The sequence below is a fragment of the Symphalangus syndactylus genome, chromosome 19 (assembly GCF_028878055.3).
Source record: "Symphalangus syndactylus isolate Jambi chromosome 19, NHGRI_mSymSyn1-v2.1_pri, whole genome shotgun sequence".
In the NCBI taxonomy this organism is placed as follows: Eukaryota; Metazoa; Chordata; class Mammalia; order Primates; family Hylobatidae; genus Symphalangus; species Symphalangus syndactylus.
In genome coordinates this window covers 12,818,323-12,844,115 of record NC_072434.2, presented here as the reverse complement: position 1 = coordinate 12,844,115, position 25,793 = coordinate 12,818,323, and the positions used below count along the sequence as shown (strand labels likewise).

The window sequence follows — 25,793 nt, the reverse complement described above, 5'->3', positions numbered from 1 at the left end:
CTCTATGGATGTCACAGTGCATAGACTCACATTCAGAAGTGATCTCTTTGACCCGAGTAGTGAAACCAGTCGTAGCAGTCACTTTGCCCAAGCACATACTACCCAAAATGACCAATTCGGTTTTTCTGATAGGTAATCATTCAAAGACTTGAATAGTTGTGCAGCTGTGTGTTGGTTAGCAACAAAAGTGCAAGTGACATATCCTCGTGCACCTAACATCCTCATGTATATCCTCCTGAAAACTGTATCACACAGAAACAAGCATTGTTGCCTTGTCAACACTGGTAGACTAGTCAACCCGGATTGCATACTGCGGTGACTCATTAATCCTCTCTAACAATTGTGCCTCAATGTCCTCTGCTATTTCAATTCGCCTAGTTATGCTGCTAGAGAAGAACACATGCCACCTTTTGAACTGCAGCCTCTCCTAAAAGTTCAGAACAAATGTCCTTAGGAGGAGGCAGGACGAACTCTTCACCAATAGTAAAGGGCTTCTTAGCTTTAGTAATATGGTTAGCCACTAAGAATGATACTCTCATTGCAGACACATTTGATGAAATGGTAGCCTTCAATAATTGCTTCTGTTATTTCTGCTTATGTTTTTTCTTTTGATAAACTCCAAAGGCTTGTCTTTTAATGCAGGGTGCTTGGTCTCCATGTAGTGAAGCAGTTTTGAAGGTTTCATGCCTTCATTGGATAGCCAGTAGCTCGTATTATACAAAGTGGGCTTGGAGAATGTAAATACAGCTTTCTTTTTGTTGGCAGTCTTAGAGTCTTCTGTCTCATCATTGGGTCTTTCCCCCTTTTCAAAGAAGCTTACCAGTGATATTTGTTTTTTACTCATTTCGGCTAGGGTTAGCTTGTGGGCTTACTAAAACTGTGACTGAGACAAATGTGCAGTGCAGGAAACAGGCACACCTGGAAGTGGTAAATAATGGGTGGGCCATGAGTGGACTAAAATAAGTGTTGGATTCTGACTTAAAGCCTGCCCACAGATGCAGCTGTACAGTGGAAGTACATCAACTCACTTGCCACTATAAAGCCTGCCACCAGGCAGCATTAAGCTACTTGTTATTTGACACTCACTGATAGGATTTTGATATGAGTCTGCAAGCAATTGATTTATTATGGTCTCTGTATAGTCAAACCTGTCTGTGAATGCTAATTTGTATTTGCAGCCACTCCCCAGTGCTAGCATCACTTGTAGTCCCAACTACTTGGGAGGCTGAGGAGGAAGGATCACTTGAGCCCAGGAGGTCAAGGCTGCAGTGAGCTATGATCAGGCCACTGCACTCTAGCCTGCATGACAGAGTGAGACCCTGTCTCTTAAACAATAAAAATAAAATGAAAAAACTAAAAAAGCTCCAAATGTATGAGTATATGTACTTTATTAATGCAGTAAGTAACAAAATTCAGTACAGTAGCAAGTAACTCCTGTAATTTCAAAGTAGTGATGCCCATGTAAATGGTATTTTGTAGTATTTTCAAAAGCTACACAGTATTATGAAAGTATCTGACTTTTATTGGTGACAGTCATCAGAGCTGCTCTTGTTACTATGATTTTTTTTTTCGAGACAGTGTCTCACTGTGTCACACAGGATAGAGTGCAGTGGCATGATCTCGGCTCACTGCAACCTTCACCTCCCGAGTTCAAGCAATTCTCATGCCTCACCCACCCCAGTAGCTGGGATTACAGATGTTCACCACCGTGCCTGGCTAATTTTGTAGTTTTAGTAGAGACAGGGTTTCGCCATGTTGGCCAGGCTGGTCTTGAACTCCTGGCCTGAAGTGATCTGCCCACCTCGGCTTCCCAAAGTGCTGGAATTACAGGTGTGAGCCATTACATCTGGCTGGAACTGCTCTTACTACTGTGACTCGTTGTCCACATCTATAATCCAATGAAATGCTAATTTTCAGCCAGAAATTCATGAAAATAAAGATATTTGAGCTCATGTCCCCCTGAATTCTCTCTATGGACACCTTGGGAGTGGAGGGCTGGGGATCCTGGGTTACATACAACCCTACTTCGTGGTTGTTTTTCATCTAAGTACTTGCTGGCCACCTTAGCGTATCACTTTTTTTTTTTTTTTTGAGAAAGGGTCTTGCTCTGTCTCCCAGGCTGGATCACAGCTCACTGCAGCCTCAACTTCCCAGGCTCCCACCTCAGCCTGCTGAGCAGCTGGGACTACTGGCATGCAACACCATTCCTGGCTAATTTTTGTATTTTTAGTAGAGAAGGGATTTTGCCATGTTGCCCAGGCTGGTCTCAAACTCCTGGGCTCAAGTGATCTGCCCACGTCAGCCTCCCAAAGTGGTGGGATTACAGGCATCAGCCACCACACCTGGCCTGTTAGTGCATTACTGATAGCAGTTTCCTTCTCCTTCAGTTAGTGTTCCCCTTAGCCCGGGTTCACAGTTGTTTCTGTTTGATGAAAGCTTTTGAGAGGGGATTGCTGGATTATTTATATAATCTACCTGCCCTGCTCCTTCTGTAGGTAATATGGTTGGAGAATATTCCTGAAATAGTGGATGTATGTCATGTAGTGTATACACCCTACCTTTTTTTTTTTTTTTTTTTTTTTTTTGGCGAATAGAAATGAACCTTAGTGGTAAATGATGTTATTAGTGTCAGGGGAGAAAAATGAACTACTATCACATATCCCACAGACAGAAGCTCTTAAGATGTTATGAACAATTTCATGGTAATACATTTGAAAATTTAGATGAAATTGACAAGTTTTTCCAATAAAATGTATTACCAAAGAGACAAAAACTAGAAAAAATGAGTAGTCGTATACCTACCAAAGACATTGAATTTGTAGTTGAAAACCTTTCCATAGCAAAATTTTCAGGCCCAGATGGCTTTCCTAGTGAAACTTCCAAACATTTAAGAAAATTAAAGGGGAACCACGTTCCGGTTGCATTTATGAGGCCAGCACAACTTGTTACTAAAAATTGATAAGGATATTACAAGAAAATTATAGGCCAAATGCTCATACAGACACGTAAGTCTTAAATATGGTAAGTCAAATCTAGCAATCTATAAAAAGGATAATAAATCATGACCAAGTTGGATTTATTTCAGGAATGTAAACTTTGGCTAACACTACAAAAGTCAACAAATGCAATTTAACACCATACATGAAGTAAAGGAGAAAAAGCATTTGATACAATTCAGCACCCATTCATGATAAAAAAAAAAAAAAAAACTCTTTGCAAGCTGGAGCATTGAGAGAAATTAGATTTAAAATAACAGAGGGTACGGTATTGCTCTGCAAATCTATAGATTAGGGCCAATCCCAATCAAAATCCTGGCAAATTGTTTTCTTCAAAAATAGGTGATAAGCTGATTGTAAAATTTATTTGAAAATTCTAGACAGTCTTAAGAGCAAAATTGGAGGACCTAAGCTACTAGATCAATATGTAGTCATGTTAGTGTGGTATTGCATAAAGCTACACAGATTATGGAACTGAGAATCCATAAACAGGCTTATACATCTGTGGTCTTTTGATTTATGACAGAGGCAACACTGCAGGGCAGTGGAGAGAAGATGGTCTTCTCAGTAAATGACGCTGGGTCGATTGACTATCCACATGGACAGAACGAATCTAGATCATGTACCTCATCTCATATACAAAAATTAATCAAGATAACAACATACACCTAAATGTGAACGCTAAAACAAAGCACCTGGAAGAAAGCAAAGTAAAATATCTTTATGACCTAGGGACAAGGTTTTTTGAATAGGCCACAAAAAGCGCTAATTGGTACAGTAATAAGAATGAACAAATTATTGCCTCACATAACAACATGGATGAATCTTGTGACACAAAGCTGAGCAAAACCAAGATAGATGTAAAAGAGTCAATGCAATGTGATTCCATTGATGTGAAGTTCAAAACCAGACAACTAAATAAACCGTGATGGTAGAGGTTAGGCTAGTGGTCATCTTTGATGGAGTTAGTGACTAGGAAAGGGCAGAAGGGGCTTCTGAGGCATTCTTTTGTTTTTTGGAGACAGGATCTCGCTCTGTCACCCAGGCTGGAGTGCAGTGGTGTGATCTCAGCTCACTGCAACCTCCCTGACCCGGGCTCAAGCGAGCCTGTCACCGCAGCCCACCTGAGTAGCTGGGACTACAGGCATGCACCCACCACCATGCCTGGCTAATTTTTTTTTTTTTTTTTAGAGACGGGGTCTTACCATGTTGCCCAGGCTGGTCTTGAACCCCTAGGCTCAAGCAGTCTGCCCATCTCCTCCTCTCAAAGTGCTAGACTTACAGATGTGAGCCACTGCCTCTGGCCTGGCATGCAGTTTTTATCTCAGTGACAATTACTTGGTAATTACATAAGGCTTTCCACTTCTTGAAAGCCCCAAGGGCTGGGCATGATGGCTCATTCCTGTAATCCCAGCACTTTGGGAGGCTGAGGAGGGAGGATCCCTTGAGGCCAGGAGTTTGAGATCAGCCTGGACAACATAGCAAGATCCTGTCTCTAAACAAAACAAGACTAAAAAATTAGCAGGGTGTGGTGATGCGAGCCTGCAATCCCAGCTACTCCTGAAGCTAAGGCAGGAGGATCTCTTGAGCCCAGGAATTTGAGGCTGCAATGAGCTATGATCATGCATGCCATGCACTGCAGTCTGGGTGACAGAGTGAGACCCTGTTTAAGAAAAAAATAAGAAAAAGGAAGCCTTAAGGTTTTTTCTTCATTTAAGTATATTTTAATAAAGTTTACTTAAAATCTTGTAAAAAGTTAGGTTTGTTCTGATGCTCCCAGGCTGGGGAGTGTAAGATGTGGTGGGCACGAGCCTCGCTGATTAAAAAGGCTTAAAATAGGTTGAGAATTTTCAGGGGAAAGAATGCAATATCACATCAGTAGCTTTTTTTTTGAATTAGGAACTTATATAATTGACTCCCTTTTGCCAATCTTTAATGGCAGAGATCTGGCTTAAGGGAATTTCATATAAAAAGACTTAGAGTTATGTTTGATTATAAGATTGATATCAGTGTGGGGGGAAATTTAAAAAGCTAAGGGAGTATTAAGTAGAAATTTTTGTTTTCAGATTGAATTTTCTTCCAATTTAAGTTTTGAAAGTTTATGACCACTGGATTAACTTTTCTTCCAATTTATTTTAAAAGTTTATGACCACTGGATTAAAAAACAATCTGTTTTCTATAAATCCTTTCAGTTAGACACTTTCCTCCCATAAGGCCATGAACTAACTGAGGGCAGGGATGGCATATGAGTTTCCTATTGGACCTGTACTAAATTAACACAAAATCAGTGGCTTAAAACAACACACATTTGTTACCTTATGTCAGAAGTCCAAAATGGGTCAGCAAGGTTCATTTGTTCTGGAGGTTCTAGGGAAGAATCTTTTTGTTGTCTTGCCTTTTCCAGCCTCTAGATGCCTCTTAGATTCCTTCATCCAGGAGCCCTTCCTCCATCTTCCAAGCATACCACGCTAACCTCTGCCTCCACCATCACCTCACATTTCCTCTCTGTCTCTGACCCTTCTGTCTCCCTCCTGTAAGGAACTTTGTGATTACTTTGGGCCCACCCAGATAATCCAGGCTAATCTCTCAATCAAAAAATCCTTAATCACATTGGCAAAATCCCTTTTGCTGTGTAAGGCAACATATTCACGGTTCCAGGGATCAGGACATGGACACTTCTAGGGGACCCATCTTTGGTGGACCCCACAGAGGGGATCCTTATATTTTGTCTTCACAAAGAGCACAGTTCCTGGTTGTCAGTAGAAGTTCATTTGTATTTGTTGAATGAAGACATGGGTCTAAGATTTCATTATTTGAGTGCAGTTTCTGAAAGAAAAGTGATGGTCTTGTCCTCCTCTCACTGACACAACTGGAGCTTTGGGTTCAATTTTAGGTAAATGTACTATACAGAGACAACTGACAGAAAGGCAGAGGATCTGGGGACAGGCCTGGTGGCTCACGCTTGTAATCCCAGCACTTTGGAAGGCGTAGGTGGGAAAATCACTTGAGCCCAAGAGTTCGAGACCAGCCTGGGCAACATAGTGAGACCACCCCCATTTCTTAAAAAAAGAAAAGGGTGTGGTGGCTTTTGTCTACAGTCCCAGCTACTCGGGAGGCTGAGATGGAAGGACTGCTTGAGCCCGGGAAGTTGAGGCTGCAGTGAGCCAAGATTGTGCCACTGCATTCCAGCCTGAACAACAGAGAGTGAGACCTTGTTTCAAAAAGGAACCTGGAACCAAGTCATTGAAGTAATGTTTGAAGGAATCACAGATGTTGGTCTGGAAGAGGGTTTGGATGGAGTAGATGGCATTAATTATCTTTAAACATTTGAAGCAGTATTATTGGAAAGAATAAAAAAGCCTTTTTAAGCATACTCAATAATAGTAATAGCATTAAAAACAACAAAGATAAGCATTTCAGAGTTTACTATGCCTAAGGCACTGTTTTATTATTTTATAAATTCACTTAATCCTCATATCAGTCTTCTGAGGTTTGCTATTACTGTGTTTTACAGATAAGGAAATTGAGGCTCAGAGAGGTTATGCACCTTGTCCTAGGTCACACAACCATGAAGCAGCAAAGCTGGAATTCAATCTTTGGCATTCTGACTCCAGAGCCACCCGTGAAACCATATCACACTATGCTGTCTCCATGCCTTTAGTTCCAAAAGGTAGAAAGGACTGGTGGCAGAAGAAATCCACCCCTGTATTTTTTAGAAATACAGGGGTAGATTTCAAGGGAAACACAACAATCAGAACTGCTAGCCAGGCATAGTGGTGTGCACCTGGGAGGCTGAGGCAGGAGGATCACTTGAGCCCAGGAGTTAGAGCTGTTTGGAGCTGCAGTGAGCTATGATCATGCCACTGCATTCCAGCCTGGGTGACAGAGTGGGACCCTGTCTCAAAACAAAAACAACAACAAAAGCAAGAACTGCTTAGGAACAGAGTTTCTCTGCCTTGTAATGTTACTGGAAATGGTCAAGTAGGCTGTTATAAAAGGAATTCCCAAACTGGCTGGAGATGAGACCAAATGGCAACAGAGACCCCACTGATTTTGAAATTCTGATTTGGGAACATAATTTTTTTTCATTACATATGTAAGAAGGTAGGGAACAACCTTTGTGACATTTTATGTAATAAAGATCCATTGTGAAAGGTAGCTTTTCAACTAATTTTCCAGATTTTATTGATTAGTAACTATTTATAATATACCTGGTATGCTAGATGTGTCCCCACCCCTTTCTAAGGTACCCTTGCTGCTCCTCCCATAAAGAAGTATGGTCTGTTTTCTCCTCCTCCTTGAATCCGGGCTGGTCTTTGGACTTGCTTTGACCAATAAAGTGTTCTGTGAACTCTGGAGCCTGGTCCTTAAGGGATGTTGCACCTCTTGCTTCTGTTCTTTTGGAACTCCGAAGCCCCACTGCTGTGAAAAAGCCAAGTCTAGCCTACCAGAGGAGGAGCCCTGGCCTGGAGGAGAAGGGAGGTGACTTGTGTGAGCTGGTGCCAAATGCCAGACATGTGCATGAGGTCATCGTGGCCCCCTCCAGCCCCAATGGAGTTGTGGGATGACAAAAGTCACATGAGTGACCCCAGGAGGGACATGAACAGAACTGTCCAGACTGTCATCCCACAAAATCCTTAAAAAGAATAAATGTTCATTGTTCTAAGGCACCACATGTTGTGATGGTTTCTTATACAGCAGTACATAACTGAGACATAATATGTTGGTGTGGATGTGGAAGTAGTGGGTATATATTTTAAAGTATTCTGTAATTAGACTTTTCTCCCCACTCCAGTGCACCTCTTCCAGTCTATCTAGTCATTCTTCTGTGTTGGTGAAACCTTTCTGGGTTTGGAGAAGTGTTTTCCTCTTAGTATTATGTGGGTTGAAGAATAAGTCTTTGTAAGACTCTTAAATGGGGACCGGGCACAGTGGCTCACGCCTGTAATTCCAGCAGTTTGGGAGGCTGAGGCGGGAGAATCACTTGAGGCCAGGAGTTCAAGACCAGCCTGGGCAACATGGCAAAACCCAGTCTCTACTAAAAACACAAAAATTAGTGGGGCAGCACACTTTGGCCTGGGGAACAGAGCAAGACTCTGTCTCAGAAAAAAAAAAGAAGACTCAAGTGGGGTTTGGAGAGAATTGTGATATGGGAATCTGGACTTGGTGGTTTTCTTGGAGAAAATCATGTAATTTAGAGTGTACAAAATGGAGTTCAGTTTCATGAAAATTGGACCCTGGAAAAGGCACAAGTCTCATACCACTTTTTTGAATATGCTAGAATATGGCACTACTATTTCATTTTCTTTAAAGCCGTTGTCATTTCAGTGGGTGTGTGCTTCTTTCACTTTTATTACTTGTGGTTTCCAGAGTGCTCATTTCTTCCTAAATTTAGAGCTATTTCAATTTTACTCTTATCTCTGCAAAACTGCTAACTTTCCCCTCTTATTTCCAAGGTAAATCGGTTTGGTTTAGTTTGCCTTTTTCAGTAAATCTTTTAAGGAATGTGTACGTGAGTTAGATGTTTCATGTGTTTTTTCATTGCATTTCATTGATTTAAATTTTTTTCATCATAGAGAGTGTCTAATGTTATGCATAACGTTTAAAAATTCTATTACATTTAGACCACTTATATTACCTTCTAGCTTACCTAATGGATTGATTTCATTATAGATTTTGGAAAAAATGAATCCAGTACACTCTGTAAGAATAGCGAGGTGGCCGAGGGAAGGCTCTGGAGTTAGACTTAGTGGGTTTGAATCTAAGCTTTGCCGCTTACCAGCTGTGTGATTTAGGGCAGGTTTCTTATCCTTTCTGGGTCTTGGTTTCCTCTTGTGTTAAGTGAGGTTATCAGACGCACCAACCTCAAAAGTTTGTTATGAAGATTAAGTGAGATAGTACTTGCAAAGTGCCTTTCAGCACAGGAAATCTGTAAATAGTACTTGTTATAGTACAGCTATTACTGAAGCATAAGAAAACTCAGTAGAGGGAAATCTTCATTTAGGACATTAAGCAGTGAGTCAGTAGAAGTGATGATGGTGATGCTGGTATGGAGGGATTGTTCGCTTAATTATGAGAGCTGTCTTGTTAAAGTCCTCTGGTGCATGTGAGTATTGGGTTATAGCCCCGTTAGTGCTTGATATCAAGATTTAAAAGCAGAAAAAATTTAAAATGGAAGTGTTGGAATCCATTAGTTGCCTGCATCAGAAGTAAAGCTAAAGTACTTTTGAAATGGTGTTGGAAGTTGCTGGGGGAAAAGCATCTTGCAGCCGTTATGTTTATGTATGTTTCAGGCTTTGGCAAGGTGAGCTGTACTTTTCTTCCAAGATCGAGGTACAGGATTTCTGCCTGTATGACAGCGGGGGTTGGGAATTTTGGTTCTAATTTTTGCTCCATTGCTGGCTTCTCTGTCCGTGGGCAGATCGCTGCTTCTTCCTGAGCAGGATTCTGATTCCTGAAAGAGACCTAAAAACTTAGCCCTCCTGAGAGGATCAGAGTAGATGGCATCTTTGAAAGCGGGTGGGGTGTTAAATCCCAAAGTAAATGCAAATGTAAGTAGCTCCAGTATAGAAAAAGTTCTGTTAGCTGAGAGATTCTTGCCATTTTACGGCTAAGATTTTATTCTGTGGCCCTCTTGAGTTCTATAATTCCCAGATAAATATATTTTTTGAAATATTCAACTTCGGGGTGTTTGTACCCAATTTGGAGGTGGAGAAAGCTCCCTATTACTCCAGTCTGAATTCCCTCCCTCTGATTCCAGAGAAAACTTTGCTATGATTTCCTTTAACATCTAGTATTAAATGCATGTTCTATCACTTTGTCCTCACTTGCCTCAAAATTCTCACTCTTTTCAACAACATTTAGCTTCAAGATCCTGTTGTTTTAAAGCTTTGGAGTTGCTGTTTTATCTTCTTCATCTTCCTCTTTTTTCCCCCTACCAACTTCTGGACTAGTTTGATGCCAGGGACAACTTAATTTTTCCCCATCTGTGTGGCTTGGTTCCAGCACTCTCTCCACTTTCACTAAGTGCCTAAATCATCAACCTCCCTGCCTCTTGGGTCTACCACAGCATCAAGGGGCTGCTTTGTAGAGCTTCATTCGAATAATTTTATGTACTGGCTTGCGAGCCTGAGGTTTCTGCAGGAAATAAAATTTAAACATGAAATCATATGTTTTAAGACGCCTTACCACTTAGCTCCTGTTCTCCCTTCCCTGAACCATCCACACTTTCTCTTCTTTACAGTTCTGACCAGTATTCCCACACTGGGGAAGTGTTCTTAGACACATCTCACCATCACACATCCCTACAACCCGCCTTCACTCTTACATATCTATAGTGCAGTCTCGTTTGTGTAGATTAATCAGGTAGACTGCTACTGAAACCCAGGCTGTGTCCCTATAAATTGGCTGTTTTCTATAGAAACGATGCCGTAAGTGGTGATGACTTTTCTAGGTTATCTCACAGCTACCCACTTAGCTGATAATGTTGGTGCAGGACTGACTGCATGAAAACAGAAGAGAAGCATCACTTACACATTTGAGTAAGAACCTCCTTGATTTCAGCCTGACAGCTCTGCCTAAAGAGGGACATGCTTGTTTGGAGCATGAGAAATGGGAACTTGATAATTTTCTGAGAGAGTTTTTGGGAACCTCTAAGGGCCTGGACATTTTAAACAGGTTCCAGTTATATTCCCAAATATACAGTTTTCCTTTTCTTTTACATCGTGTCATAAATCCCTTAAGACATGTCTACTCTGATTTACTTTCTGGCTGCACAGCTGAAATAAACAGGGAAAACAAAGTAGGGAAATAATCTTCCTGAGATAAGGGGCAAGTGTTGAAGGCCAAAAGAATGAGGGTCGTAATCAACTCAGCATACCACTAGAGGCTGTATGAGTAAACAGCAAACTTTCTCATGAAAGCAGGTTGTTGGCAAACTGACAAACTGTGTCTGCCTCTCAGAAGGAATGCTGGGGGCAGTCACAACCCAGGCACAGTGTTTCTTGTGATTAGGCAACTCTGAAGCCTGTTAGCAATAACGTGAACCTGTGATCAATCAAGCAGCTGACCAATCATTACCACCTCCTCCCTGCTCTTTCTACCCAATAAAAACAAAGGGCTGTAGAAGCTCGAGGTTGCTGCCTTGGCTTGCTAGAAGCAGGGAGCTCTCTTCTTCTTCCCCTGGCCTCTTCCTTTAAAATAGTTACTTCTGTTTTAAGTTTTCATTTCTGCCTTCATCCTCTTTCGTTTAGTCTCCTAATGACGGTCTCAAATAGTAACCATGGCAGTCAGCTACAGGCAAGAGTTGAAAAGAGAGGTGTGAGGAAGACAGGTCTGTTAAGGAGGATGGGTGAGTGTCTGTGTGGTGGTGGTGTTTCGAGGTGGCATTCGTGTAATGGAGAGGTGAAAATGAAAGTGGAAAGTACTGCCTATCATTCCCTTGGGAGTAACAGCTAGGTGGTGAGGAAGAGGCACCAGCCTGAAAGCTTGCAGGTGGCCCCCGGTGATACTTGGCTTGCTGTCCAGGGTGGCTTTGGATTGGGCGTCAGAAGAGGAATGAGACATTAATGAAATCCCTGGGGATGCCAACCTCCTGAAAGAGGTCCATAGGCAGGTAGGATGGGCACACCCCAGGAAGGTCAGCCAGATTTCTTTGATTCAGGGAGAATATCAGGTTCAGGGCTAGGTAGGCTCCTCGTGAATGAAATTCACTAACTAGTAACTGCTAATGTTTGTTGAGTGCTTATTCACTGCCAGGCCCTGGGCTAAGCATTTTACATTTAACCTCTTCAACAACCCTATGAGAAAACATCTGGGAGGCTGTTATCTACCCAAGTTCCTCAACCAATAAATGACAGAGCCTGGGACCCTCCCTGCACCCGCCCACCCCTCCTCCCCGAACCCCACAGGTGGGTTTGGTGCCAGAATGTATCGCTGTGCTGTCAGGTGGAGACTATTTGGTTCAATCCCTAAATTTTGGGGGTGAGAGGACAGCTAGTTTCGCTGCTTAGTTATCTGCTGTTTCGCTGCTAGTTACTATGTATCTTTGTGTATATATCTACAAAACATAGAGCATTGTTGAAACTATGTTATTGTCTCTTTATACCACTGAGTAGAAGAAAATGGAGTTTCTGCTGGGGCCACTGTCTGTGGAGTTGGCACATTCTCGCAATGTCTGCAGGGGTTTTCTCTGGGTACGCGGTTTCCTCCCACATCCCACAGCTGTGCGCGTTAGGTGAACTGGCGTGTCTAAATGGTCCCAGTGTGTGAGTGTAACCAAGTACCCTATTAAGTTTTTCTGTGATGGCATCGAATGCCTGTTGATGTTCATCTGTCCAAGGCAGGGGGCTCTGAATCTAGTCCCTTTTAAAGGCCTCATAAAGTGGCTTAGCCATCAACCCCAAATTTGGAATTCAAATTCAACAAAAGCCAGACATTCCTAGGAATCCCTGCAATTGCCTCCCATTTTGGGGAGCCTTTGGGGCCACTGTTATCTGCTTTCAGTAGGGCCTTTAGGGCTCCTTCAGCCTGAAGTCGAGGTTCAGAGACTAGACCTTGAAACAGTACAGGCACCTGTGAAAATCTCCCCTACCAGGAGATGGCTTCGAGGCTACAGTTAATTTACAACCCAGCTGAGCCCCAGCTGTTGCCAGCCCTTTCACAGGATGGAGCAACAATTCAAGACGAGTCATCAGAACAAGTCATGCCGGCCTGCACTGCCTCACCCCATGCCACAACTTGCTTCCCCTTCTTAAACCTTTGCTTGGAAATTTGAAGTGGTTCCATTAAGGCAAGAGTATAGACCGTCTTCCCCATTGCTAGCTTTGGTCTGTAATAAAGTCACTTTCTTTCTACCATACCTCTATCTTGCTAATTTGTTTTGCAAGTGGTGAGCAGCTGAACCTGTGTTTGGTAACGAGTGTGGGGTGTGAGTATGAGTGGGTTCTGCGCTGGGATGGCATCCTGTCCAGGGCTGGTTCCTGCCTTGCATCCTGAGCTGCTGGAATGGGCTCCAGCTACCGGAGACCCTAAATTGGAACAAGTGGGGTGGAAAATGAATGAATGAATACAAATTAATAAAAATTTGTAAAGTCTACGATAATCATACAAATGCATGACAAAAAAAATGTGGTATGAAAGCGCTCAGTGAGCCTACCCTAATTGTAAATGTTTTGAACTGCATGGTGGCAGGAGGTGCTCCTTATAATTTTTGCTTTGCAAACATTTTATTCCTTGGTTTAACCCACCACCACTACAACTGCCATCACTTGCTGATTCACCATACTTGGGTAAATAATGATCTCACCTGTGCTTATTAATCTTTAAGTGTATGTATAGCTCATGTTTATTTCAGTGTTTACTATTAGAAGTGTTTTGGTCTTTATTTAGATGTTTGATGTTTTTGTGACCAGAAATATGCAGTAGGAACTTACTTTTTGCTTATATCAATTAGCCTATGGTAAAATTAGTAGCATTATACATTGTTTTGTTTAAAGTTACAATTTTCAAGACCCTACTGGTGATGTTCAATAAGGACTCACTGTACAATCCAGCTAAGAGCAGCACTAAGCTGGGTGCAGTGGCTCACACCTGTAATCCCAGCACTTTGGGAGGCCACGGTGGGCAGATCTCCTGAGCTCAGGAGTTTGAGACCAACATGGGCAACAACAACAACAACAAACTAGCCTGGCATTGTGGTGCATGCCTGTAATCCCAGCTACTTAGGAGGCTGAGGCAGGAGAATTGCTTGAGCCTGGGAAGTTGAGACTGCAGCGAGCTGAGATCATGCCACTGTACTCCTGCTTGGGCAACAGAGCAAGACCCTGTCTCCAGGAAGAAGAAGAAAAAAAGCAGCACCAAAATGAAAAATTATTAAACTGAATTTTCTAGTTCCCTTAGGATTAAATCCTTAATGCAGGAGGATTGTCTCAGATAGAATGTCCCTGAAAAGCATCTAATGGCAGGCCTTCTAAAACTTTCATTCAGTCCACAAGATCATTTGTGTTCAAATTTGTCACCCATTTAGGAGATCAGCTTTTTGCTAATCGGATTCTTCATGAGGCAAAGAGGTCATCCGATGTAATACCAACATCTTTTGACAGGCGAGACATTAAATTATAACCAAGAAGTTAAAATTACCTTCCCACCAAAGGGAAGACTACCAAATTCCTGAAAAGTTCCAGAAAGGAGTCTTGTTATTCTAAAGATGAAAGTATTTAAAAATAAATTGTGAGTAGAAATGGATAAAGCTAGAAGTAGTTCTGAAAAATAGTAAGGAACTTGAGAAAGTGTTGTTGAAATACTAGGGCTTAGGCTTGCGTTTTAAAGCATGATTGATTGCTTCTGATCTCTTAGGTTGCAGGAAAAGTCCAGACCAAACTTTCTGGGTGACTTTTAGGTAATGAAATGGGGCACTCTGGGTGCAAGACCGCTTATTTCTGAAATCGTGGTTTATCAAGGCTGAAGTTTATTTCCCTTCCTGCTCTGTCTCTCAGTGACCTGAAGAAAGGAGTTTGTGTGTGCGGCAGATTCTAAGCCAGGCTCTAAGTCTGAGTAACTGTACACTGGCGTTAATGGGATTGGCCATGGCAGAGTGGAGGGGCAGGGGCCTGGGTCCAAAGACTTGGCTTGGAGCCTTGGCTCAGTTGTTTACTTATTTGTTTACTCATTTATTTAGACAAAAATTGTACATATTTATGGTGTACAATGTGATGTCTAGCTATACATTGTGAGATGATTAAATCAAGGTAATTAACATACCCATCACCTTACCTGCTTATCATTTTATGGTGGGAACATTTAAGATCTACTCTTAGCACTTTTCAAGAATATAATACATTATTGTTAACTATAATCGCCATGCTGTATAATAGATCCTTAGAATTTATTCATCCTGTCCAACATCTTTTAACATCTTCCTGCCTTCTCCTCGAGCCCCTGGCAACCACCACTTCTGTGCGTTTGACTTTTTTTAGATTTCACATATAAGTGAAATCATGCAGTATTTGCTTTTTTGCTCTGGCTTAGTTATTTCTGGCTCTGTGACCTCATCACATTTGTCATCTATAAAATGCCTGCCTCCCCTGTTCCACTTCCACCTACTTCACCAGGCTGTTGTGAAAACAAAATGAGATAATGTGTGAATTCTGGGTTTTGGCATTACTGTCACATGTTAGAAATAGTTGGTGGGGTTGGTGGGGGGATGCTACTTAAAGTTTTGCTCTTATTTTGGCATCCACAATGAGACATACTTGAGAGGTTTAAGTAAAGCAGTAAAGGCCATAAATGGGTTTAAATTTAGTGAACTCCTTGTTACTTGGAACATTTGGAATAATTTAATTTGCTGAATTTTAGGACCTAACTTTCCCATACCTTCTCTATTACTTAGAATATGGTCATGGCTGCCATGATGGAGAGATCTAGAATAGGAGAGGCTTAAACAACCTAGAAATGCATTTCTCTTTCTTGTAACAGTCTAGATCTAAGTAGTCTGGGGCACTTTGGGGCTTGGGGGTGGTACGTGGATTTGGGGACTGAGAGGCCTCTGTCTTGTCCATGTGGCTTTCACCTCTTCATCCACAGAGGCTGTTCCAATTCTGTTCAACGGGAAACGGAGGGAAAGAAAGAGATGGCCACAGCCATGTCCCTTCACTCGCACCCTTTTGAATGGAGCTATTCAGGTGTCCACACTTAGCTACAGTATAGTGTTGGTGTCCAGAGGAAATTTTAATTGACGTGTAAGAAGAGAGACTGAATTCTGAAAAGGGGTAGTGAGGGGTGGTGGGTAACAAGCAGTGTCTGTCACAGATGCCTGTGGTTATGTCATTAACTGCCCTTTAAGAAATGTACAGATGAGGCCTGGCACAGTGGCTTGTGCCTATAAACCCAGCTACTCAGGAAGCTGAGGTGGGAGGATCATTTGAGGCCAGGAAATCAAGATCAGCCTGGGCAACATAGACCCTGTCTCCAAAAATACATAAAGTAAGTGCATAGATGCATGGCAGACAGACAGGTTTATAGTATTCCATTATGATAATCAACTACAGGATGGCACTTGATTTCTTATATATATTTTTTGAGGCAAGGTCTCACTCTGTCACCCAGGTTGGAGTGCAGTGAGACAATCTCGGCTCACTGCAACCTCAACCTCTTGGATTCGAGCAATTCTCCTGCCTCAGCCTCCTGAGTAGCTGGGATTACAGGCAAGCGCCACCATGCCTGGCTAATTCTTTTATTTTTAGTGGAGATGGGTTTTGCTGTGTCGGCCAGGCTGGTCTCGAACTCCTGGCCCCAAGTGATCCACCTGCCTTGGCCTCCCAAAGTGATGGGGTAACAGGTGTGTGCCACCATGCCCAGCTGATTTTAAGTTTTTATTTTATTATTACTTTTAGAGAGGGGATCTGGCTATGTTGCCCAGGCTGGTCTCGAACTCCTGGCCTCAAGTGATCCTCCCATCTTGGCCTCCCGAATTGTTGGGATTACAGGCATGAGCCACCATGCCTGGCCTATAGTATGATACTTGAAAGGGACAACAAGGATGGTGAACCTGTTGATTTAGAGGTTTGGATACTCTTTGTGCTTTTCAGACTTTTTGAAGCCATTTATTATTCACAGAGCACCTGGTAGTCCCTTCTTGCTACATCCCAGGCACTGTGCTAGGGGCTGGTGAGTCAGAGATCATGGTCCCTGCTATCTGAGGGTCCACTCCATGGAAGAGACAGGTATATTATGCGATGGGTAGAGAACTGCCTGATGTATACTCTGATGGGAGGCTGTGGGAACTCCTAGGAAAAGACCTGACCCCTTTGACAGGCAGGATGCACGTGTGTGGTTTATGTATGCGTGTGTGTGTGTGTGTGTCTTGGATGCAGGATGGAGTAAGGTCACAGGGAGGAGGGGGCTTGATTGGGGTTACATCTGTATCACCTTGAATAGTGATGGGTCTCCGGGAGTGTGAACTAACTGAATTGATGTTTAGATGCTGTCCTCTAGTGTCATGTTCGTGGCTTAATGTTTTGTCTCTGTTTCTCAGAAACTCTCAGCGTAGGCATCGGGAACCTTCGTGCCAAGGAGCCATGCTGCCCCGATGGGAACTGGCACTTTACCTACTTGCCTCACTAGGCTTCCACTTCTATTCCTTCTATGAAGTTTACAAAGTCTCCAGAGGTAAGGCCCCAAGCTTTTCAGACCTGCTATCAAACAAGGAAACTCCTGTCAAAAAGAGGAGCAGAGGTGGAAGATTCAAGATGATCATCCAATAGTGTCAAGATGATGTGGGCCTTTATTTGCTTCCCCCTGTCTTGGATAGTTTGAATCAGTGACCTGAGTCCATGAAGTTTTCTACCCTAATCCTAGGTCTTTTAGGTGATGCTGTGGCTTGACTTCTATAATTGGTGGGTTTGATTCAAAGGCTATTGAAGGCCGTGGAGGGGATTTGCATTCCGAATTCAAAGTAAACTCTTAAATTTCTCTTTCGTCATTACTCCTCTCAGACATATTAGACCTGGGCTCGTTTTGTCTTCTTGTTCTGTCATTTTTAGTGTGTTGCCTTTGTCTGAGTGTTGGAGATAAATCATCATCAGGTCACATTCCAGCCCAAAGGAAGGGGAATGGGGGCCCTCCTTTATTTTAGCGGCAGTTTGGCAAGGAGCACTAGTCACTCCTGCTCACACCCAATTGGCCAGCACTGAGTCCCACGGGCACAGCTGGGAGGCTGGGAAATAATCTTTAGTTTGGTGGCTATGTGCGACCTAAAACTATTTTTTTTTTTTTTTTGAGACCTAGTTTCGCTCTTGTCGTCCAGGCTAGAGTGCAATGGCACAATCTCGGCTCACTGCAAGCTCTGCCTCCTGGATTCAAGCAATTGTCCTACCTCAGCCTCCTGAGTAGCTGAGATTTCAGGTGCCCACCACCATGCCCGGCTAATTTTTGTATTTTTAGTGGAGACGTGGTTTCACCATGTTGGCCAGGCTGGTCTCAAACTCCTGACCTCAGGTGATCCTCCTGCCTCAGCCTCCCAAAGTGCTGGGATTACAGGCATGAGCCACTGCACCCTGCAGCTGGGACTGCAGGAGTGCACCACCATGCCTGGCTTTAAAACTACTTTTAAAAAATAAAGTATATTCAAAATGGGAGGTGTCTGTTCTTACACCAATATCATAATGTCTTCATTACCGTAGCTTTACAGTAAGTCTGAAAGTTGGATAGGAGTCTTCTGTTATTTGTGTTGTCTATTCTGGGTCTTTTGCCTGTCTGTATAAACTTTAGAGTCAATTTGTTGATATCTACAAAATAACTTTAGCCGTAAAATAAAGATGTTTATAGCAGCTTTATTCATAATTACTAACAATTGGAAGCAATCAAGATGTCATTAAGCAGGCAAATGGATTAATAAGCTGTGGTACAGTCAGACAATGGAATTTGCCAGGATTTTCATTGTGGTTGCATTGAATCTATAGATTAAGTTGGGAAGAACTGACATCTTGACAATATTGAGTCTTCCTATCCATGAACATGGACTATCTCTCCATTTATTTAGTTCTTTGATTTCTTTCATTAGAGTTTTATTGTTTTCCTGATATAGATCTTATACATATTTTGTTAGATTTATAGCTGAGTATTTCATTTTTTGGGTGACAATGTAAATGATACTGTTTTAAATTTCAAATTCTACTTATTTCGTTGCTGATATATAGGAAAGCAATTGACTTTGGTATAGCAATGTTGTTATTATTGCTTATTAATTCCAGGAGTTTTTCTGTCAGTTCTTTCAGATTTTCTACGTAGGTAATCATGGCGTCTGCAAAGATGATTTTATTTCTTCCTTCTCAATCTTATATACCTTTTCTTTTTTGTTGTTATTGTATTGCATTAATTAGGGTTTCCAGTACAATGTTGAAAAAGAGATGAGAGGGAATATCCTTGCCTTATTCCTAATTTAACTGGGGAAACTTCTAGTTTCTCACCATTAAGCATGACATTAGCTGTGGGTTTTTTATGGATGCTTTTTATCTAGTTAAGGAAGTTCCCCTCTATTCCTAGTTTCTTGAGAGCTTTTGTTATGAATGACTGTATTAGTTAGGGTTCTCCAGGGAAATAGAATCAACAGGCTACATATAGATATAAAAGGAAGTTTATTACAAGGAATTGGCCCACACAATTAAAGAGGCTGAGAAGTTCCATGATATTCTGTCTGCAAGCTGTAGACCTGTGAAAGCCAGTGGTGCAATTCAGTTCAAGTCCAAAGGCCTGAGAACTGGATTAGCTTATGATGTAAATCCCAGTCTGAGGGCAGGAGAAGATGAGCCGAGATGGTCTAGCTCAAGCAGTAGCCAGAAATAAGAGTGAATTCTTCCTTCCTCCTCCTTTTGTTCTATTTAGACCCTCAATGGATTGGATGGTGCCCACCTGCATTAAAGAGGTCAATCTACTGTATCTGATTCAAATGCTTCTCTCATCAAGAAACACCCTCACAGACACCTAGAAATAGTGTTTAATCTAGGCACTCTTTGGCCTGGTCAAGTTGACACATAGCGCTAACCAACACAATGGATGTTGAATTTTGTCAAGTGTTCTTTCTGCATCTCTTGATCAGTTTATTCTTCTTTAGCCTGTTGATGTGTTGGATTACATGATTTTTGTGTTCTGTGAGATTTTGACTTTAATATACCTGGACTGGACTCAGCTGGCATTTCTCCTGTTTCATGTATTGTCAGCTGAGGCTGCAGTCATCTGGTGGCTTGACTGGGCCCACTCATCCAGGGTAGCTCACTCACATGGCTGGCAGTTGGTGCTGGCTTTCAGCTGAGAGCTCAGCTAGGGACTGTCAAGTGGAGTACTATGGTCCTCTCTAAATGGCTTCATGTGGCTTACATTTCTTACATTTATAACAGGGCAGCTGGGTTCCAGCTGTTGCACGTGCAGCCTGGGAAGTTATACAGGTCACTTCTGCCTCATTTATTGGTCAAAGCAAATCACAGGGCCAGTCCAGATTGAAGGGGAGGAAAGACTGCAACTTTTTACAGGTGGAACAGCCTGTAGAGGAAGAGTCTGATGGCAGCCACCTCTGGAGTTTCTCTTCTATAATGGGTGTTATACTTCTTTACCCACATGAGGACACTGAGGCTTAAAAGTATTACTTGTCCAAGGTCATATATTTAATAATAGAAATAATAGAGCTGAAGCTTAAACCTAGGACTGTACAACTCTACTTCTTGTGTTGTGGTAGCTTCTGGGAACAGGGCGAGGGGTTCCTTTGTGGATGGTACAAAACTTTTCTGCACCTTAACCTGTCCAAATGCTGTCATGCTGTGCGTCTTGCTGACCACTCCCTAGCCTGAAGCTTCTTTAATCCTTAATGACTTTCCTTTTATTGTCAGTGCTGAAGTGTTTCTCAGGCCATTCCCAAGAAATATCTTCCTCAAATGCTTTTGCCAGTTTAGCTCACGGGAGCCAGATCCCCATGCCATGCCTAAGTGTGTTCAACTGATGCAATGTTGAGCCTTCTTGGTTGCACATCTCACTTTCTAATTCAGGAAAAAGTGCTACTTACCCACATTGTAGAAGTAGGTCACTGGAAAAATTGTCTCTACTCTGAACTTTTTTTAGGGCATTTGTGTCTGGGCAAACGTGCTGCCTAGAATAGACTAGAGGCTCCAAGTGTATTTGTTAAGTGAAATGTCTCTGGTGGGCATCTGCGTGGCTACTCTCCTTGGGCACAGAGCAGGCATCTCATTCACTGCTGTCTCTATCAGCAGTAGTGGGGTTGTCATGTGGTTGGGGACAGCAGACTGATTTTAACAGCCTTAGTCAAATGGAATCTCTCAGCAAATCCACAGCAGGGACTCAACAGAATACCCCTTCTTCCCCCCAACTCTACCAAATTAGAATATCTTGAAGTCATATGGAAATATTTGGGGTGGTGATAGTGATCCGCTATGCTGACTGACCTCGCCCCTAGTGCTCTGCAGTACTGTGGCTAATCCACAGCTATTGCATTAGGTTGGTGTCTTATGGTTTAGTAGACATAAAACTTTTTATGTCTCTGTTTACTTTTCTTTTTTTTTTTTTTTTAAATAAGTGATGGAGTCTTGCTCTGTCGCCCAGGCTGGAGTACAGTGGCGCAATCTCAGCTCACTGCAACCTCTGCCTCCCGGGTTGAAGCAATTCTCCTGTCTCAGCCTCCTGAGTAGCTGGGACTACAGGTGCATGCCACCATGCCTGGCTAATTTTTGTATTTTTAGTAAAGACAGGGTTTCACCATGTTAGCCAGGCTGGTCTCGAATTCCTGACCTGGGGTAATCCACTCCCCCCAGCCTCTCAAAGTGCTGGGATTACAGGCATGAGCCACCATGCCCGGCCCCTCTCTGTTTACATTTAATGTGAAAATGCAATGTGCCATGCATCAGAAGGCTTGTGTGATAGGCCTTGAACGAATTGATGCCTCTGCCTAAGAGAATGCCATATATTTTTCTGGCCATGTCAATTTAATACAGTATTCAGAATAAAAACTATTGAATTCCCATCATTGAAAATCCTGGTGATAGAAGGAAGTCACCTATTTTTTTTTTTTTTTTTTTTTTAAAGCACTTGGGAGGGGAAGTCTTTGACTCTTTCAGTTTACCACCTATTTGTTCTTATTTAAATGTTTTATTTCTTCTTGTACCCATTTTGACATTTTATAGCTTTCTAGGAATCTATATACTTTATGTAGGTTTTCAGTTTGATTGGTATATTGTGGTTCTTAACTCTTATTAAAATATTTTTTGTTGTTTCATTATTTTATATTTTATCTGCATCATCTTCACTCCCTTCATTTCCTCTTTCCACTTCTCCCTCTCTTCTATTTTTTTTTTCTTTCTTTGATCAACGGTGCCAGAGATCTTATTAATCTTTTCAGCATTTGGCTTTATTTTCTCAGTTGTTTCTTTTTGTTTTCTAACTCATTGATTTTTGCCCTTATCTCATTATTTCCTTCCTTATTGTTTCTTTAGGTTTGGTCTGTTCCTTTTTATTTCAATGTCACGAGATGAATGCTTAGCTCATTTACTTTGTAAAGAATGTGTTTGGATTGTTGATTGTTTTTCTCAGAAAGATTTCTAGAAGAGGAATTATAGAGTAAAACCACACAACCATTTTTCAGGTGCTTAATAGACATACCCAGGCTGCTCTCAGGAAGGCTGTGCCAGTTAACGCTTCCAAAGGAGGAGATCCATTTTTCTCTACTACTCTCAGCAAGTTGAGTGCTCTTCAATCCATCTCAAGTGTATTTAGTATATGATGTGATATTTTTTCACAAATAGATAACTAAACATTGTGTCTTTTTTTTGGAGACAGAATCTTGCTCTGTTATCCAGGCTGGAGTGCAGTGGCACGATCTCTGCTCACTGTAACCTCCGCCTCCTGGATTCAAGCAATTCTCATGCCTCTCCTTCCCGAGTAGCTGGGATTACAGGTGTGCACCACCACACCCTGCTAATTTTTGTATTTTTAGTAGAGATGGGGTTTCGCCATGTTAGGCTGGTCTCCAACTCCTTGGCCTCCCAAAGTGCTGGGATTACTGGTGATTATGATAATTATAATGCAATCTTGATCATGTACTGAATTCTGTTGTTAAAATTTAAAATTTATTTTTTATTTTATAAAAAGAGAGACAAGATCTCTCTATGTTGCTCAGACTGGTCTCAAACTCCTGGACTCAAGCAATCTTCCTGCCTTGGCCTCCCAAAGTGCTGAGATAACAGATATGAACAAGGGTGCCTGGCCTCACATATTAAATTCTTATATTCTATTTAATTGATTTCTCAATCAATTCTTACATCAATATTGTGCTGTTTTAATTATTTTTGATTTATAAAATGCTTAAGTATCTGGAGTAAGTTATTAGTTATTGGTTCTTTGTTTTCAGATCTTTCTTAGGCTATTCTTACTGGCTTATTCTTCCAGATATATATTTGAAATTGGCTACTTTCAAAAAATCATTAGGGTTTTAATTAGAATTGTAATAAACTTATAAATTACTTTGTAAATAATTGATATTTTTATAATGTGTCTTTCTATCCAAGAATATATTTTTTCTTTGCTTACTCAAAATCTTTCATCACTTCCCTTAATGAAGGTTTGTGATTGTCTTCATAATAGATTCTGCTAAAACTTAAGATTATTTCTGAGTCTTTTCCTTTCTCCTTTTGTGACTGGGATATTTTCCAAATTTTCCAGCTGATTATTTCTGATTTACACTAAAGGTATTTATTTTGGTTTATTTTATATTTCAGCAATTTATTGAATTCTCTTATGTTCCATTGGCTTCATTTTCCTTGTTCTTCTATTTAGATAATACCATCCACAGATAATGATAGTAGTTTTGCTTCATTTGTTTTTGCTTTGCTAGGACATCTAGAACAATACAATAGTTGAATGTTATCCTGTTTTAATTCTGACTTTAATGGAAATCTCTGTATAGTGAAAGGTTGAATAAGCTTTACTTACTTGTTTTTAAAAACTCATGTTAAGGAATCCTAGCCCCTTTAAATTGGCAATAAGTGTTGAATTTTATTTGTTTTTAAAGTACCTATTCCTTTTTTGACCTATTGATATGATATTTTAAAATCATCAGTTTTCCAGAGGCAAGCCATATGGATTCATTCCTACTACAAACCTACCATGACCATGGTGTTTTTAAACATACTGCTTTTTTCCCTAGGGTTAAAAAAAATATGGATTTCTAAATGAGAGTGATTGGCCTGTAATTTTGTTTTGTCACATCCCCAAATTTCAATCTTAATATTCTGTTAGCTTTATAAAACAACTGGAGATGATTCAATTTTTAAACATATTATGGAACTGTTAAAGTAGTATATGAAATGTTTGCATCAGTGTCTGATGTTATTCACTTCTAAGTTTGTCCAGGCATGAAGTCTCTTTGGGAGTAGATTCATTGAAAACTTTTCAGTACCTTTCAGGGTTATTGGTATGTTTTCATTCTTAAGTCAGTTTGAGCAATTCATATTTTTCTATGTCATTATTATTTTTGAGACAGTGTCTCATTCTGTTGCTCAGGCTGGAGTGTAGTGGCTCAATCCTAGCTCACTGCAAACTCAAGTGCCTGGGCTCAGGTGATCCCCCAATCTCAGCCTTCTAAGTAGCTAGGACTACAGGCACACACTACCACATACTTGCACACTTGCTTGGCCTTTTTTTTTTTTTTTTTTTTTTTTTTTTTTTTTGGAGACAGGGTCTTGCTATGTTGCTCAGGCTGGTCTTAAACCCCTGGCCTCAAGCCAAATCCCAAAGTCCTGGGATTATAGGCATGAGCCACTATGCCTGGCCTGTGAAAATTATTTTCTAATGAAAAGCAGCTACCCTAGAACCTTCTGATTTTATAGAGCCCAGGCACATCTTCTTTTATGAAGCAGCTATGTTCCTGAAAAGTTTCATATTAATAACGTTTTTATAAATGAAATTGTGCTTCCCGTTGATTTGCGTTTTCATGTCACAGGCTTTTTTTTTCATTTTTTAAATATTCAGTGATATATCTATATTTAATGTTTCTTTAAATAAACTCTAGCACCAGGGAGCCCTCATATTTAAAGAGCCTTTGCTTTTTATGGTGCAAAGTATTTATTTGAATCACTACTCCCTATTTCTTTGTTTTTATATAGTTGTTCTTAAAGTGGGATACAGCTAGTATAGCTGAACACATTCATCTTCTACCTTTTGTTTATTTCTGTATAAACCTGTGGCCTTCATTATTACTAAGCTCGATTTATGAAGAAAGGATACAGAACCTCATTTATAGATTAGTTCTCTTTTACATTCTTCATGCAACGTGCTAACCTCTCATGGGCCATGGGCTTTGTTAGGAAGTAATTTTTCCCACTGACTTTTGTGATTAGAGGAACGTGGTTGCAAGATGATCAGTAACTCTGGAGAACCCAGTCCAGGGTGGGAAAACAAAGGCCACTGGTCCTGTCCTTGAACAGGTGTCCTTGCTCTTGGAACCAGGTGAGCTGACTGAGTATGGCTGGGGCCACCAGGGCCCCTTCAGTTAACAGGGCTTTGTGAAAAGACCCAATTGCACTTCTCCTGTAGGAGCCAGGAACTGAACAGCCTGTCTTGAAGCATTAACAGTGAGTGTTATGGAACAGCCAAGGCTCCAAACATTCTGTCTGGTGATGCTTCACATTATATTTGGCTGTGGTTTCCATTGTTATCTATGGCCAGGGTCTTAGGAAACAGTTGAATCACTGTCTTCCTATTGGAATGGATTCCCAAGTCTTGTAGCCTATCCCTTCCTCCTTGCACTGGCATTTTCCTCCTGGGTTAACACTGGTCCTTCAGGTAGGTGTTGGGGGTTCAGGAGCACTACCTCAAAACATGGCACCTTGGCATTTGAGAAAACAGCAGAAGCAGGAAAGTTACTCCCAACCTTTCTCCCCTGAAGCAGGTCATAAAACCCTCATGTGAGAGGTGCCTTCTCTATACACAAAAGAAGGGAACATCCTTATCTCAGAAGATGAAGGATCACACAGAAGAAATAGGTCTTGCTAAGTTCCCCTCAGTTTATTACCATTAGAACATACTCACTTTCTCCAAATCTATTTCTCCATGACTGTCCAATCTTCATCAAACCTAGCATTAAAATATACAAATTTGGCTGGGCACGGTGGCTCATGCCTGTAATCCCAGCACTTTGGGAGGCCGAGGCGGGTGGATAATGAGGTCAGGAGATCGAGACCATTCTGGCTAACACGGTGAAACCCCGTCTCTACTAAAAATACAAAAATTAGCCAGGTGTGG

At 41.4% G+C, this 25,793-nt stretch overlaps 1 protein-coding gene across 11 annotated transcripts in view; it reads left to right on the top strand.

The window, feature by feature from the left end:
• The window catches only part of HHAT (hedgehog acyltransferase), a 357,788-nt gene that overhangs the window by 3,804 nt on the left and 328,191 nt on the right, over window positions 1–25,793 (top strand). For 4 of the 11 annotated variants that reach the window (XM_063613153.1, XM_055233928.2, XM_063613151.1 and 1 more), the window contains exons 1-2: window positions 11,157–11,346; window positions 17,029–17,162. The exons of 1 other annotated variant lie outside the window; for it this stretch is intronic. In XM_063613153.1, coding sequence (XP_063469223.1) covers window positions 17,072–17,162 — 91 coding nt within the window. In that variant the 5' untranslated portion in view covers window positions 11,157–11,346; window positions 17,029–17,071. Of the gene's footprint in view, window positions 1–11,156; window positions 11,347–11,425; window positions 11,611–17,028; window positions 17,163–25,793 lie in introns of those variants that run through there. 6 more of the 11 variants (XM_063613154.1, XM_063613148.1, XM_063613147.1 and 3 more) reach the window with 3 other exon arrangements.